A 16,475-nucleotide genomic window follows, 5' to 3' on the forward strand; every position below is an offset into this window, starting at 1 on the left:
TGCGCAATAAAACACAAGCACTGGTAGTATTTCTCAGGCATCTTCTGCTTTTTGCATTTTGTTAATTCTCGAAGCCTCTCGGGAAACTTGGGACTGCGATAGAGTGGATTTTGTTACACATTCCCAAGCTCATTCACATAGTTTTAGCGTTATATTTTACGTACACCAAGGCATGCCAAAATGGACTATGAAAGTCGTACTCAGAAATGTACAGCGAAGGGTATCGTGGTTTGGGGTGAGGCCAGCTGGCTCTGCTGCAGGGGAATGGGCCAGTCTGGGGATAACTGGAAGCTCAAATTAGATCTACCCACAGAGCCCAGCAAAAGCCAGGGACAGTCCAGTGTGCTGAGAAGTCCAGGATAACAGGCTGAACATGGCCATAGTGTCACTTTGGGCCCATGAGAAGCTTGCCCAGTGTGGAGACGAGGGGAAGAAGCCGAGAGGCCTGAGGACTCCAACAATGCAGGATCCACAGACCAAATTGGGTCTATGGATACCGCAAGGGAGTTTTCTGGAAGAGTGGAACTTCAGTCAACGAATGGGGCTCAGCAGCAAAATTCCCCCCAGCCCAGCCTAAGCTTCCACCTGGGGCCTGGACAGATGTCCAGTTACTGGAACTGAGCCAAGAAAGTCCAACAAACAGGAAGCAAGTCTCTTCTGAGCAAGGGAAAGATGTGGAGATTGCCTGCCCTCTACTGATGCCCTTGAGGGGCAGTAGACCAACAGCAAGCAGAGTGCTGGGTGGACCAGCCAGGCCTGCTCAAGGGACCCATCCGGAGGATGGAAGCCCTTCAGAGGCTGCAGACAAAGTGGAGCCTCAGGCTTTCTTTGGTCCTGCTCTTCAGAGGGGCAGTGCTAGGATGGTGATGTTCAAAGGAGGATGAGGATGGCAGCCTTCACCACGGTCTCTGAGCCTGCGCTACAGACTGAGAAAAACACACACCCAACCACGAACCTTTGCCTTGTGTCCACGAGGCTGGGAAACGTCTCTCAGAGGACCTCCAATGGGAAACCATCTCCCCTAAGTCCACACGTGGGGGTGCTCCATCAGTGTTGAATAAAAACATCTGCTTAACTAGAGATGAGCAAGTTCCATGGGAGACAGATACATCTTCAATGTACTATTTCAAAAATAAATAATTCATAGTGTTCAAAAAGATAATGTGACATCTCTGTCCCATCTTTGTCTCTCATCCGTACAGTTGCCACCTCCATAGATGACCATAACTGCTGGTTTCTTTAAAGGTATGGGTTTCCCTCCAACGGGCAAAATCTTCTTAGGGCCCCGACAGATCACTGCCTCCCCGGCCTCCTAGTGGAGGCTGGTTGGACAAAAGGAGGTAGAGAGGCTGCCTCCACACCGTGGAGCATTTGTGACCAAAGACCAAAGGACAGGTGTGAAAAGTTTTCACCATGACTGATCTCGTGCTCATCACTGCTGGGCCATCTCAGGCCGAGTGATGTGGCAGCCTTTTCTAGGGGCTGCTGGAGTCAAGGGTGAGACCTTGGTGTGTTCTCTGAGACTCTCACACCTTCACAAGCTCCAACCCCAGTGTCAAGGGTTGCCAGCCTTCACCCGCAGGGACCGGGTGTCTTCTAAGCCATTTACTTTACAAAAGAGAAAAACAGTGCCCAGAGAGGGAAGGACGATACTGCTCAAGTTCACAAAGTCAAGGCGGGGTGAACCTGATGTTTTCATTAGTCTGGGTTACAAGGTGGAGGGTGGAGGGGGCTGGGGAGCCTATTCCGAGGTAGACACATGGTCTGCTAGTGAGTGATTAAAGAGTACAGTATTTGAGGTTTTCTCCCCCAAAAAACTATGTTTGTTTAAGTTCTTTTTTTTTCCCCCTCAACCATAAAGCAGAATGTTTTCTCAAGTTCACCTGTGAAAGCCAAATCTTTATACATACAGATAATTTTTCAGGGAAAGCCAGACATGAGCTGCAGAGCCCGCAAGCTAATTTGTTTGATTTGTGTGCCGAATCTGCAAGAAGAGACTAAGGCACGGGGGCCGCTCTGGCAAACTCTGTGGGTGTCAAATCCACTGCACCTATAGACATGAGGACTTCCCGCTGCCGTCCCCCAACCTTCCTCAGGCCAGTCCTGGTCATAGACCATCATCATCCCGTGGAATTCACTGCAGACAACTGTCTTCATATGTATCAAACAGGTCAAATTGGAGTTGCTGTGGTCACCTGAGGGCCAAAGCTTTCAGAGTCTCAGAGAGAGTTCTTTCCAGACTTCCTTTCCCTCCGCTCCTACTGTGGCCCCCCAAAATCTCCTTGGGGGGGATGGGGTTGTGGCTCAGCGGTAGAGCACTTGCCTTGTATGTGCGAAACCCTGGGTTGGATCCTCAACACCACATACAAATACATGAATAAAATAAAGGTATTTTTTAAAAAGCTTTTAAAAAAAATGTCCTTGGAACCTCACTACTATATTCTCAGCACCTAGAATATCCCCAGCACACCTCTGGTCCTCACTAATGCATAATTAACTCTAGGGCTTCACCTGCCCAATAGTCTAATTTTAAAGCAACAAGATCTTCAGACTAAGAAAATGATGTGATTTATCCAAAGACCCAGCTGACAGCAGCGGAGTTGAGAGAAGGAACCCGGTCCTTGGACTCTCATTCCTAGACCCTCTGTGCTCTACCAGTGCTCCCCAACTGGATTCACCAGACCCTTCGGTTGAACACCATGGGATGAATGCACAAGGCCACTCACAGCAGAAGGTGATTGGTCCAACCCATTCATGACCAGCGCCCAGGCTGGGGCGCTCTGCTGCAGACATTCTCGTACATTCTCACAAGGACCTCTCTGATTGGGCCTCCAAAGAGCAGCCCTGAAGCGCTTACTCTTGACAATACCTGGGAGGAGTTACTTTCCTCTAAGAGTTAAAGTATCTGCAGTATTCCAAAACAAAGGTCCCTTACCGACTTCGGCTCTTGGTCTCCCTGAGTCTACACACACGTGGCTTCTAGACCTGTCTGTTGGATCTCTTCTCCTTGTTAGCAAAAGGGCTGGAAATAGGAGTTGGTTAAGATCAAGCCAAGTATCCACCCAGAGCCAAATGCTACACACAGGACCTGCAGAAGCCCCAGACCTGCACCAGGTCCTCCCGGGTTAGTGTGTGAACACAAAGGCCCTATTCACAAAAGGGGACTCTGAAATGTGAGTAGGTGTTGTTTAAAAAGTCTCTGAAAGAACCATTAACATGCTGAGTCAGGCTCCCTCTGAATTAATTTTAAATGGCTTTAACTCATTTGGGGCGTAGTATTCATGATGAAGCAGTCCAGAGTACAGCGCGGTTCAACCAAACTCCTGGAAGCTTTGGCAGGCGGCCTGTGGTGCTATCCATCAGTGGTTGGGTAGGACAAGGAGGATCAGGGAGTGCTCGGCCAGGGTCTGTAAACCACAAAGGCCCCATGTGGAGGGGACCTTCTTCAAAAGAGTTTGCTGCTATTAGAATCAAAGATTTTCACCACATTTTAAAGCTTTACCCACTACCCTAACCACTCCTGGCTTCAGGGAGGGAGTTTCTAGCCGCTGAACACTATATAATAAGAACGCCCTCTTGTCACCGTGGAGGCCAAGAGAAACACACTTTTTGAAAAGTGGCGCTTCAGTGTAGAGAGGTCTGTTGATAGGAGCTGAAATAATGATGTGCCAAGAGACATGATTTTTGTAAATGCTTACGACACATCTTTTTCTCGGGGCCTGATCTGGTTAGAGCTCTTTATGGCTTCTGTTCCCAGATATCTCCCCTCCCCAGCCAGCTCCCCTAGGCAGCTAATTCAGGGCTCATTATAGAGACTGTGGTTTTCAGTAGGGAAATGGAAGGCTGTCTAGGAGTCTCTGGGAAGTAAGTGTAAAAATTTAGACAAAAGTTCATGCAGATGAGAAGTCCCATTTTAATTGTGTATCTGTGAGAAATATTCTCTACCAGCTGTGTGACAGAGAGGTAGGAAGTGCATAGACTGTGGTCCTTTGGGACCTGAGGATCAATTTCACTCCTTTTCTGCCATGGTTATTCGACATGTTTCTGGAATTCTCCTTTAAGAGACTCTCTATTCTCCTAAAGGGCTAACTCCTGGTGAATATCTTACTCAACTTGAAATATATTCTGATGAAAATTTATTTTCTCAAATAAATCTTACTGAGGCTGGGCCTGGTGGTGCACACTTGTAATCCCAGCAGCTATGGAAGCTGACACAAGAGGATCACGAATTCAAAGCCAGCCTCAGCAACTTAGTGAGGCCCTGAGCAACTCAGCAAGACCCTGTCTCTAAAGAAAATATTAAAAAGGGCTGGGGATATGGTCCAGTGGTTAAGCGCCCCTGGGTTCAATCCCAGTACCAAAATAAATAAAAATTCAAAATAAATCTCACTGAAACAAATAGCCCTTCAAACTTTCCCATTTCTTCAAGCTTCTGCATATCTTGCAGTCTGGGGAAGGTTTCAAGCCCCCTTTCATTTCTTTCATATTCACTCCTCAGTCAATCAGCAAGTCCTAACTCAAAGCTGCTCTTCAAATTCAACTCTTCCTCTTCCCTCCAAAAACATGCTGGAGTGTTTGAAGTGGAAGAGGAGGGCAGGAGGAACTTGAACTGTCCTTGGTTCAGCTTTCAAAGTCTTCCATCATGTTTATTTTTTTTTATTCTTTTTGTTGCTATCGTTATTGTTGTTGATGTTTTATAAACTCATCTCTCCCTAGCTCTCCAGCCCACACCCAAATGGTGTTAAATCCTTAACACCTCTTCTGTCTTGTTAAGATACACTTCTCTTACTTTGCTTGTGCTACATCCCCGATATCATCACAGTCTGTATTGATTTCTTTTCTTTTAATATCTGACTCAAAATGCATCTACTAAAAAATCTTTCCAATCATTTTCAAGAGTTAATTCGAGATCTACTTTCCTCCATCAAAATGGTCAATACCCTTAAAACTCACCTCATTTCTCAGTTGCAGATTCTCTCTCTGCGCCATTCATTTAAATTATATAATATCCAGCTTTGAAATCTCTCTTCTATTGATCTATTATCACTTCACCCTTAAATTGTTATTTGATATTTCAAGTGTTTTGAAAATCTTTTTGCCTCCCATCTAAATTTTTTTAAGGACAACAAGACCTACAAGTTTCTTACAAAAACGCAACTAATATCAGTTTAGTGTCTGTGACACTATTACACTCTAGTTAAAAATAAATAAACCTTGGCCCTCTCTCTGGGAGGAATTGTACATGCCTGAATTTTTGGCATCAAGCTTGGCAAAGTGATTTGCTTTGGCCAATGAAATGTGAGCAGGTGTGATTTGAACCAACTGGGAGCAGAAGTTTTTAAACTCTAGTCTAGTGTTCTGCCATTACCCTTTTGCTTCTTCATGTGGGCTGTGTTTCTCATTTGAAGTTGCTTATTTTCAGCCTGGGTCCCAGAATGAAGAGGAAGTGATACAGAGTTAATTACCAAGGGCCATTTATGTGAGGGAGAACTAAGTCTCAGATATAGTCTCAAATTGCTTATCTAATCTTACTGATTACATGTGTAACGTGCATAGTATTAGGAATCATAATTTTATTTTATTTTTTTACTACTTAAATAATTTAAAAAAATATATTTTTTAGTTATAGATGGATACAATACCTTTATTTTGCTTATTTATTTTTATGTGGTGCTGAAGATCTAATCCAGTGCCTCACACGTGCCAGGCAAGCACTGAGCCCTTTGAACCACAACCCCAGCCCCTGAGTAATAACTTTATACAAGTCTATTGGGTGAGTTTGGCTTTCTCCATCGTACTAATAAAAAAAATATTAACACTTGAAAGAAGCTGTTCAAGTCCTGAAAGTTAAAAAGTGACAAAATAGATTAAAACTGGGTCTTCTGTAACTAATCCATAACTCTTTCCACTACACCACGTGTTCTGGGTTGAACTGCTTTGTCCCAAAAAGGTAGGTTCAAGTTCTAGTCCTCGGTAGCTACCAATGTGACCCCAATCAGAAATAAGGTCTTTGCAGACATAATTAAGATGAGTCGTTAGAGTGGAACCAAATCAATATGGCTGGAGTCATAGTCAAGATGTACAGATAGAAGCACACAGGAAGAAAGCCAAGTGACAATGAAAGCAGAGATTGCGGTGACACATCTATAAGCCCAGGAACACCAAAGATTGGCAGCAACCTAGAAGCTAAGAGAAAAGCATGAACCACATTCATCCTGGAGCCTTCCAAAAGAGCATGGTGCTGCTGGCTCCATGATTTCCGACTTGCAGCCCGCAGAACAATCAGAATACATTTCTCTTGTCATAAGCCACCCAATTGGTAGTCCTTTGTCACGGCAGCCTTGGGAAACTGAAATACTACGATTGCCTGGATTTCAGGGCAGGAATCACCAGGCACTCTAGGTAAATCTCTATATGGGGATGGAAATGGCCCATCTGAAGCCCTTCATTCCTCCCTGGGCAGCCTAGTGTCACATGGTCTGTGTCCTATCTCTTTTTCTTATAAAGATACTAATGATATTGGGTTACAGCCCACCCAAATGACCTCATTTTACTTCATTAGAGATCCTCTCTCCTAATCCAGTCACATTCTGAGATATTAGGGTTAGCATGCTAATGGGAATTTCAGGGTGCATGGAAATCAGACCCTAACAGCCCCTCATGTTTCCAGATGTCTGAGGAGCTTCTCATGGTGCCTGCCTGCACAGACTGCCACATAGGCAACCTGGGATGGAGGCTGAGAACCCAAAAGTGCCTCTGCAGGACCTTGAATGAGTCAGTCCCATTCCTACGTCTGACAGCCAGGACCACATAAAACTAGGCCTTTGCTCCCCTCTCAAAGTGCTGAATTATCTGCCTCCTTCCTTGCTTTGCTGTTGTCTGCTCTCTTGGCTGAGGCAACCTTGCCTATAGTTAGGTTCTCCTAACCCTCTTGCTGCCTCCTTAGAATCAAAACTTAAAACAAAATTGAAAGACATTTTGAGGTATATACGATTATTTGAACCCAGGGCCTCTCTACAACTAAAAAATAAATATTAAAAAAAAGTGGCATGGGGGGGCGGGGGTGGTGGTGCTGGTTGTAGCTCAGGGGTGGAGCGCTCGCCTAGCACGTGTGAGGCCCCGGGTTCGATCCTCAGCACCACATAAAAATAAATAAATAAAGTGAAGATATTGTGCGCAACTACAACTAAAAAATAAATAAATATTTTTTAAAAAAGATTATTTGACATTAAAGGCAATCACTGGTCTGGGATTATAGCTCAGTTGGTAGAGTCCTTGCCTCGTATGCACACAGGCCCTGGGTTCAACTCCAAGCACCACAAAAAAAAAAAAAAAAAAAAAGGCAACTGCTTTACCTAAGTGGTTCTTAATTGCTTTCACAGGAGCAAAGCATAATTTTAGCTTTTTTTCTTCTCCTTATTAGTTTAGGAGTAGCTAAAATCAAAGTGATAACTACTTCTCTGAAATTCTGAATGCATGAATTATTATTATAATGCTTCTTTACAATAATAAGTGTTTGGGTTTTCTGTTTGTTTTTTGCGGTACTGGGGATCCAACTCAGGGTTGCTCTGCCACTGTCCACATCCCCAGTTCTTTTTATTTCTTCATTTGAGACAGGGTCTTGCTAGGTTGAACAGGCTGGCCTTGAGTTTGTGATCCTCCTGCCTCGGCCTCCCAAGTAGCTGAGAGGACAGACATGCCCCCTCATGCCTGGCTTACTACAATAAATTTGATTTGGAAGAGATAGGAAATAAGCAAACAAATTGGTGTCATACGAAAAACAGGGAAAGTAAGACAATAGAGAAGGATGTCGTGAGAAGAGGCTATTTTAGTTAGTGTGGTCAGGAAAGCACGTCTTGGATCTTTCTGGGAAAAAAAGCATTTCAGCTAGAGGAAGCAGAGAGCTCAGTGTCCTAAAGTGGGGGACACTCCCTGGCCCAGCAGGACACCAAATTGTGTAATGTGAGGCAGCCTGGGGAAGAGTGGTCGAGAATAAGGTCAGAAAGGAGCTGGTGAGTATGTGGGGAGAGTTCTGTAAAGACTTTCAAATTTATTTGTAGTGAGAACAGAATCCCTTGGAGGATTTGAACAGAGGACGGACATGAAAAGACACAGGTTTTATAAGGATAGTTCTAGTACTTCCATGGGGAACAGACTGTAGAGCACAGAAGGTAGAAGAGCCAGAGCAGGGAGAAGCTCCAGGCTTCTGGGGAGGTTTGGGACAGGTGCTAGCCATGGAGGTGGGAGAAATAGAGGCTTTGGAATTGACCTTGACTAGGGCTGTAAGAGAAAGAAAGGTTAGAAAGATGAGGTGGAACCCACAGACGGGACCAAGGAGGAATCAGTGAAATAAGAAGAAAAGGGAGAGAGAGGAGGGTGTCCTGGAACTTAGGTGTCCTCTCAGGAAAGAGGAGCATGCCCTGTGCCCAATGCTGGTCCTGGATAAGGAAATCAAATCAGAGGATGAACCCTGTCTTACTAGGAGGACACCATAGAAACAGAAGCCTGGCTGGCTTTGGAACAAGAAGGAAGGGGAGGCGAGGAAGAGAGCACACCTCTATGGGCACATCAAATACAGATCATTTATTTGAGGAGGTATCTAAATCTAAAGAAGCTAATGCACAGTGGTGAAGGTCCCCGTGTCAATGCTGATCTTGGGTTTGGAGAAGAGATAGCCATTTCTCTAGCCCCTGGTCCTGTGGGTGGGTTTACGAGCACCTCTCCCTGAAACTGAATTCTGCAGAAGGCTGGGGATGTAGACTTCTTTCACAGAATGATTGGTCCAGTACCTTCTACGAGGATTTCCTTTGGTCCAAGAGATGACTGATTTTAATTTAAATCAGATATTTTCTTAAAAGTAGGGGGAAAGCATACCATACTTATACCTGGTAGTCTCTTACTCTAGAAAGTTAGGTCCTTGATATCTGCTAAGATTTTACATCCCAAGTAATTTCTAGGAGCATGATAGGAAATGTACTTGCACAAATATTAAGTCTGAGCCATTAACATCCTGGTTTTTTGCTTTGATGCCCATGCAGAATTAATAAAGTACCATAATTCAGGCTGAGGTCGTGGCTCAATGGTAGAATGTTTGCCTAGCATGCATTAGGCCCTGGGTGTGATTCCCAGCATAGCAAAAGAGGAAGAAAGAAAGAAAAACAGAAAGCATCATTATTCAGGCTCTCCCTGCCTCCTGGACTGGTCCTGGGGAGACCTCTGTCCTGGGGAGACCTCTGGACTGGTCCTGGGGAGACCTCTGTCCTGGGGAGACCTCTGTCCTGGGTCTTAGGTCACAAGCACAACGTTCTGGCCACCCTAGGCAGGCACAGGTCACAGCTCAAAGCCTGCAAGAGAACCAGGCTCCAGATACCTACCCTCCCATCTCAGCTCTGAATTGACATTCTGGAGTGTCTCAAAACACTCCACCTCCATGTCTTTTATTTATTAGTTTTAAAATGTTGAGATGAGAATTATTTTATACTAAATTTATTTCAGCATATGTTCATGTCCTGGTCGATTGTTTGCCGTAAAGATAAAATTCTCCCTGCTATTCAGGACACTTATGGGCCACTTTCTCCAACTTCTTAACCAGAAGTGTTTCAGAATGTCAAACAAATGCTGCCGTCAGCCTTAGCAAAACAATACTAAGCTGTGCTGCCTCCAAATATATGCAGCCTTTTCTCTTCCCCATGACTGGATCCTCCACCAATTTTATGTTAAACTTCATTAAATCAAATATGAATTTACCCCCCAAAGAGAGAATAACTTTACAAAAAGATCTACAGTTAAAACAGAAAGCATTCCAAAGGCATATAAATTGTGGTTTCTCTTTTTTCATACCAAGGATGAAACCCAGGGGTACTTAACCACTGAGCCACACCTCCAGCCCTTTTTGTATGTTTTTAGAGAAAAAGTCTCACTTAGTTGCTTAAGGCCTTGCTCAATTGCCCAAGGTTGGCTTTGAACTCACCATCCTCCTGCCACAGCCTCCCAAGCCACTGGGATACAGGCGTGCACCATCATGCCTGGCTAAACTGTGGTTTTATTTTTGCTAAAACTAAGTTGATCCACCCACAGCTCATCAGAAAGAGACCATATGCATAAAATTAAGACCTAATGATTTACACCATATTTGTGCTTGTTTATCCCAGCACAAATCCCACACCCAAAATGCTTCCTCATGCTACATTGATGTCCAAAGACATTCTCCTCTTCTCTGTTCTCTACAGCATTTGGGGAAACTACTTCTTGATCCTTCATGCTCGAGTGTGCACAGGCTGCCACACCATAGACTGAGTGGCTTCAACAACAGAAATTTATTTTTCACCTTGTCATTCTATATTTAGAGTCTTAGTAGGTATCTATTTCTTCTCCCTCCTCAATTTGAAGGGTGGAAGGCCTTGTTTGATGATTCGATGTCCCCAGCAATCAATTGTTTGATGGATCTTCTTGATCACTATTGGAGATTTTGTTCACATTAGTCTTAACATAAACATATTTTGAGGAAAACAACTAATGGTTTCATGTCAGTGACTAAGATGGATGTTTTCCAAGGTTCCTTACGAGTACGATTGCTGGTTTCCCATCCCCATCCACATAACTTCCCTATGGAATTCTCCCTCTCACGGAAGTTTCAGCCATTTGATAAATTTATACACAAAGGCCTCAGGCCTCCCAAGAATAATGGATTAGCCTGATGGTTTTGTTTTTGTTTTTTGTTACAGAAAAATACCTGAGATTAGATAACTGTATAAAGAAAAGATATTTATTTACCGTATAGTTCTGGAGACTAGAAGTCCCAGATTGGGTGGCTCTATTGGTTTGGTCTCTAGTGAGGGCCTAATGGCAAATGGCATCATGGCACCATGTGGGAGGAAGAAATCACATCTCCAAACAGGAAGCCAGAGAACAGTCAGGGGTCAGGTTCAGGCTTTTATAAACAACTTGCTCTCACCAGAACTCACAGAGCTACCTTCATTCCTTCTGAGGGCTGGTCTCCCAATAGCTTAGAGACCTCCCATGAGGCTCCGCCTCTTCAAGGTTCCACACAATTTCCCAGCATCACCACACAAAGGACTAAGCCTCCAACACATGAACCCTTGGAAAATAAATCACATCCAAAGCACAGAAAGGGACCAGCCCTAACTTTTTAAAGTTCCCTATGCATTTCTTACTTTTAATGTCTGCATCCAGTAGCATCTGGAATCCTGGCCTGATTAGGACCTGAGCAGTCCATTCCATTTTATTTTATAGCTATGGAAACAGAGGCCCAGAGCAGTGTAATGTCCTACCAAAGTCTTCCTTGCAAAGACTCCAAGCGAGTTCTCCTAGCTCCAAAGCCAGCATTTCCCCACCCTAGTAACCCATCACTCCTCATCCTGTAGCAAAGAGAACGCACAGTGGTTCATGTAATGAAGTGTGACCATAACCTCTCTTGTGAATTCTGGAGAACCCTAAAACAGCATATCTTTTGGTACCAAAAAGATCTAGTATAACAATTTTGTTGGTTCATAAAATGTCAAATGCTCAAACCATATGTTTAAGTACAATTCCCAAAAGATATATTCTTCCTTACATTTTATTTTATTTTATTTTATTTTATTTTTAAAAAAGGGAGTTTTTCAACATCAGGTAGAAAAATAAGTATGGTTATTGGGGGGAAAGAATTTAAAATTGATTCCCGAGTCTGTTCCAGGATGGTGGAGATGATTTTAGTTTCAGGCCCTGCCATCTTCTCGCCTGTAAATTCTGCCTCAAAACTGTGAGTTTGCTCAGCAGGTACAAGACAAATCACACCCAAAGACGTTTGTACACAGTAAACACGAGCCGGCTAGACAAATCTGTGTATAGTATTACTTCTACAAAAAGTGGACGAGTCAATTTATATACCAAGCCGACTTTCAAATCAGATTATGCATATTTTCCATTTAAAAAATATGTAGACAAAACATGTACAGAGAGCTTGTGGCCTCCTCAAGTCAGCCTCGGTTTGAAAGTGAAGGGGTAGATCTTTGTCAGACACTCATGGAAACTGTCCCAATCAAGGGCTCTTCTCTCCTGAATAGACAATGGAAAATATCCAAAGCCTGAGAAGAAGGTGTCTCAGTGTGACAGAGACTTTGTGCAAATTATTCCTTGTGCCATTATCAGGAACGTAGATCTGAATCACAAAAGGCCGTGTCACGGGCTTGGTTTCTCTGAGGCGTGGTGATGGTCTTTTCTTTCTTACTGGAGTCTGCCTGTCTCAACTGCATTCTGTTCATTTTCCACTGCAACTGAGAAAAGCTGCACGTGGCAGTTTATGAATCCTGCCTCCCAGCGAGGCTCTGATGGACAACTGGAGTGGGGGCCGTCTGGGTGTGTGAAACTCCCTGCACCGAACTGAAGTCGGATTGGGACATACAATTACATCTATGTGTGACCCAGCAGCCTGCAAACTGCTTCCCCACAAGGGGAGAAGCTTGCCAAGTGAGGACCAGAGAGGCTTTTGTTAATTATGTTTATCTTAGAGACTCATTGTTTGTCTATTGGGAGAAATTTTAAAAAAAACAATAAATAAATTCTTTCCTTGGTGCACAGTCTGATCTCTTTCTCGTTTCCCATGTCTTCATCTCTAATTCTCCATAGGATCGCTCCCCTTTAATTTGGGGCATGAGTGTCTATCATTTTTATGCAAACGTGTGTATAATACCTACACACAAAGTCAGAAATTCCAGAATTGCCATCCCCTTTCTGTTCACATCATTTTTTAGGTTCTCCTTGAGTTCTGAGTACCTAGTTCAGGGTATCAATCCATATTTCCAGACTCCTTTGGCTTTGGTGTTCTGTTGAAAGCTATAAAGACATTTCAGCCTTCTCCTCCACTTTCTGTTAACATAATTTACAAAGTTCTCCCTGGGTTCCAAGCACATAGTTAAGTTCTGCATAACCAGTAATAACAGTGCATTCTTAAAAACCTCCCTGGATAGTTTGCTAAATTCTTTCTGAGAACCTCTTGCTGGCCCTTAAAAAGATTAGCTGAAAAACAAACCAGAAGCTGGGGATCCCACTACATGAGCAGAAAGAGGGCTACACATACTTTTGCACAGACAGAGGTTCGGTTCATTGACACATTTGGAGCTCAGGCAATTCCAGACAGAAGCCACCTAAACATGACCCAAGGCAAATCCACCTTCCCCAGCCCAGGCAGTCTGGGTTAGCTGGACTTTTGTTTGTTTTCTCAAGGTTGCATTTGTTGGCTGGCTTGCTTTTTATAGATGCTGGAGGTTGAAAGGGAGGAATCTCAACTCTACAATTCTTTTGGTCTCTATGTCATTTCACCTGACCCAAAAAGGCAAAAGAGGAAGAAATGGCATTGCTAAGCAATACCAAAGGGTGTGACCTAAAAATGCTTCCAAGTCGCCCAGGAAGTCTAGGACTTTCCTCTGAGGAGTCTCAAAGGGTCATTTTCACAGTCTAACCTGTTGGTAAACCAGCTAACATAACTCAAGGATGACAGGCACATAGCAAAGGACAGAAGGAATTTGGCACTGGCACATAGAGACCTGCCCATTTCTTGCACTTGAACTTAGAAACCCAGGGTTAGCTAGAACTTTGATTTGTGTTAACAAATAATCACTTTTTAAATTGCCCCCATATCGTTGATTGCTATAGTTCTCTTTTCCACCCTGAGGATCCCAAACAGGTCCTTGGGAGAATTGGGGAGGGGAAATACAAACGTGGGGGGTGGGGGATATCTTAAGCAAGAACAGATTCTTGTCTATCTTTGGTGTCCTGCTTGACTCTAGACCTCCCCTCCCTCCAAGAGGGCGACTCAGTACTCACCAGTCATTAGGGTGTAGTAATTGGGATACGAGAGGGTAGGAAAGTCAGGAGTCAGGTAATCCACTTTTACTCCTCTGCTCACAATCTCTTGGAAACCAGGCAATGATTCCAGAGCCTCATCGCTGATGTAGTCCCAGCGAAAACCATCCAGTAGAAACACCAGGAGCTTCCGGCGGGCAGAGGCTGGCTGAGCCAGGCTGAGCCCAAGGACCAGCAGAAGGGACCCCAGCTTCACTGCCATGCTGCCAGGAGCCTGCCAGAGCCCGGCACAGCCGTCCCCTTGCAAAGACTGAGGATGGAGAATCTGTAGCTATTCTCTCTTCTAGGGGCTGGACCTTGAGCTAGCTGCTGGCCTTCCTGAGCCAAGTTCACTTTCAAAATTTAAAGGGACAGCAACCCCTTTTAAAAACATCTCTGTTCACCCAACAAAGTCTAGAGACCCAACTCCCATCAGATAAGCTGGGTTCCCAAACAACCCAGAATTAGCACCCGAGGAGGGAATGCAGTCATTGTTTTTGGTGAATGTTCCAGAAATACATACGGGCACCGAGAGGAGGAATTTTAGAAGATGACAAAGTGAACACTACACAGTTGCGCTAACCAAAGGGAGGAGCCAAGGAAAGGACAATCTTTTAATTTGCTGTCCTCCCACCATCTCTGCCTGATTTAAACGTTCTGTCTGCTTCACTTACAATTTAGGAATCCAAGCCTCTTAACTTAGCACATAAATGAGAGACAATAGATTTAGGTGGACCTATTTGTGAACTTTCCAGCATTATTGCCGTAGCTGTGGCATTTAAAAACAAATTATTTGTTAAGGTCTCGACCACTTGTTTTCTCTTCATATATATCTATATTCAGTGTTATTGTTATTTTTTTTCAATTACAAATAAATTGCTGGCGCCTGAACCCATTTGTAGAAGGAAGTGTTTCACACAAGAGCAGTAGAGCAAGAGAAGGTTACAGAGCTGAACAATAGGAGTTCCTTCCTGGCAGGTTGGTCTAGGCAGCGTTGTCCTAAAAGGATAAAAATGAGATAATGAGCTGGAGGACAGGAGTTTGAAATGGAAAAGCAGAGGTAGAAATAACCCAGCAGGGTTCAGGTAGGAATACCAGGCAGAGGAGAAAATGGGTCCCAGCCAAGGAGGTCAGGCGCAAGTGGGCAAGGGCCAGAGTTAGCACCAGTATCCAGATTTGGGGGGTTCTTAGAGTGTTCCATTTTCTGGTATAAAATTAAATGAGATAATTCATGTAAAGGCTGATAAGATATGTAAGGGCATAATAAGAACTTAATATATGTTAGAAATTATTATTAGTGTTAAAATGCTGCTTGGGTCCTAATGAAATGTGTCAGGGTTCAGGCAAAGCTTTACAAGGACTCAAGACAATCAGACGCGGGCCACTCTCATTACGATCAATCCTATAGTGCCTCTTCCACTTCTGCCCTCTGCCTATGCCTTTCCTCCTCCTCTTGTTTTGCCATGTTTAAAGTCAAGCCCCTACATGGCACCATGTCACTTTCTAAGTCATGCTGCAAAAAAGCAAACATCGGAACCAGATTACCGTTTCCATCTCAGCTGACTTGAACAAAATTAGACTTTGTTTTGCCAATAAAAGTTAATGCTTTTTACAATTAAAATTTTTTTTAAAAAAAAATTCCTTATTAAAAAAATAATTGGGGATGGTGGTACATACCTGTAATCCCAGGAACTGTAATCTCAGGAACTGGGGAGGCTGAAGCAGAAGGCTCACAAGTTTGAGGCTACCTGGGCAACCAAAAGAGACCCTGTCCCAAAATAAACATAGAAAGGGCTGGGGAGTTAGCTCAGTGGTTAAGCACCCCTGGGTTCATTCCCAGTACCAAGAAAAAAAGAAGAATTTATTCTAAATGCTTATTAGTTTGAAAACATGCTATCATGCTATTTACTTGAAATTTAGGATATTATTGTTGTTCTATACCGAAAAAGAAGGAAAGGAAAGATGTACTAATGAACTGATGAGCTATCTAGACACCAAGCCTCCCACATATTAAAAGAAGAATTTTAGCCAGCAGCAGTGGTACCTGCCTATAATCTGGGGGCTGAGGCAGAAGGATCACAAGCTTGAGACCAGCGCAGGCAACTTCCTAAGACTCTGTCTCAAAATAAAATTAATTAATTAATCAATCAATTAATTAAAAGAGCTGAGGATATTGTTCAGTGTTAGAAGTTCCCTGGGTTCAACCCATACTGAAAAAAAGAAAAAGAGAGGTTAGGGATACAGCTCAGTTGGCAGAGTGCTTGCATACACAAGGCTCTAGATTCAATCCCCAACACTAAGAAGAAGGAGAAGAAGAAGGAGAAGGAGAAGGAGAAGAAGAAGGAGAAGAAGAAGAAGAAAAACTAAAAGAGTAACTTATTTCCATAGTGAGCAAGACTCAAGGAAGCACAGATCTAGCTACACAAACTCCACCGGTTCTGAGTAGTTCAGGCATTTTCTGGAACCTGAACCAAGAGCTATAATCATATTGCAATTCCAGATGATTTGCTTTTGGGGTGACTCTTGGGCTAACTTCAGGAGAGATAAATGCTCCGAATTTTAAAGATGAACCTAAAAGTTCAACAAGGGCTTAGACTCCTCCTTTACAAATTATTGCCTGTAAATGTCTAGAG

General features: G+C 43.6%; 1 protein-coding gene across 2 annotated transcripts in view; it reads right to left on the reverse strand.

Moving 5' to 3' along the window:
* The window catches only part of Enpp6 (ectonucleotide pyrophosphatase/phosphodiesterase 6), a 107,302-nt gene extending 93,151 nt beyond the window's left edge, over window positions 1–14,151 (reverse strand). For both annotated transcript variants that reach the window (XM_040294294.2, XM_005329226.3), the window contains exon 1: window positions 13,825–14,151. In XM_040294294.2, the coding sequence (XP_040150228.2) occupies window positions 13,825–14,065 (241 nt within the window). In that variant the 5' untranslated portion in view covers window positions 14,066–14,151. The remainder of the gene's footprint in view (window positions 1–13,824) is intronic.
* Window positions 14,152–16,475: the final 2,324 nt, after the last annotated feature.

Source organism: Ictidomys tridecemlineatus, chromosome 14 (assembly GCF_052094955.1).
Source record: "Ictidomys tridecemlineatus isolate mIctTri1 chromosome 14, mIctTri1.hap1, whole genome shotgun sequence".
Lineage (NCBI taxonomy): Eukaryota > Metazoa > Chordata > Mammalia > Rodentia > Sciuridae > Ictidomys > Ictidomys tridecemlineatus.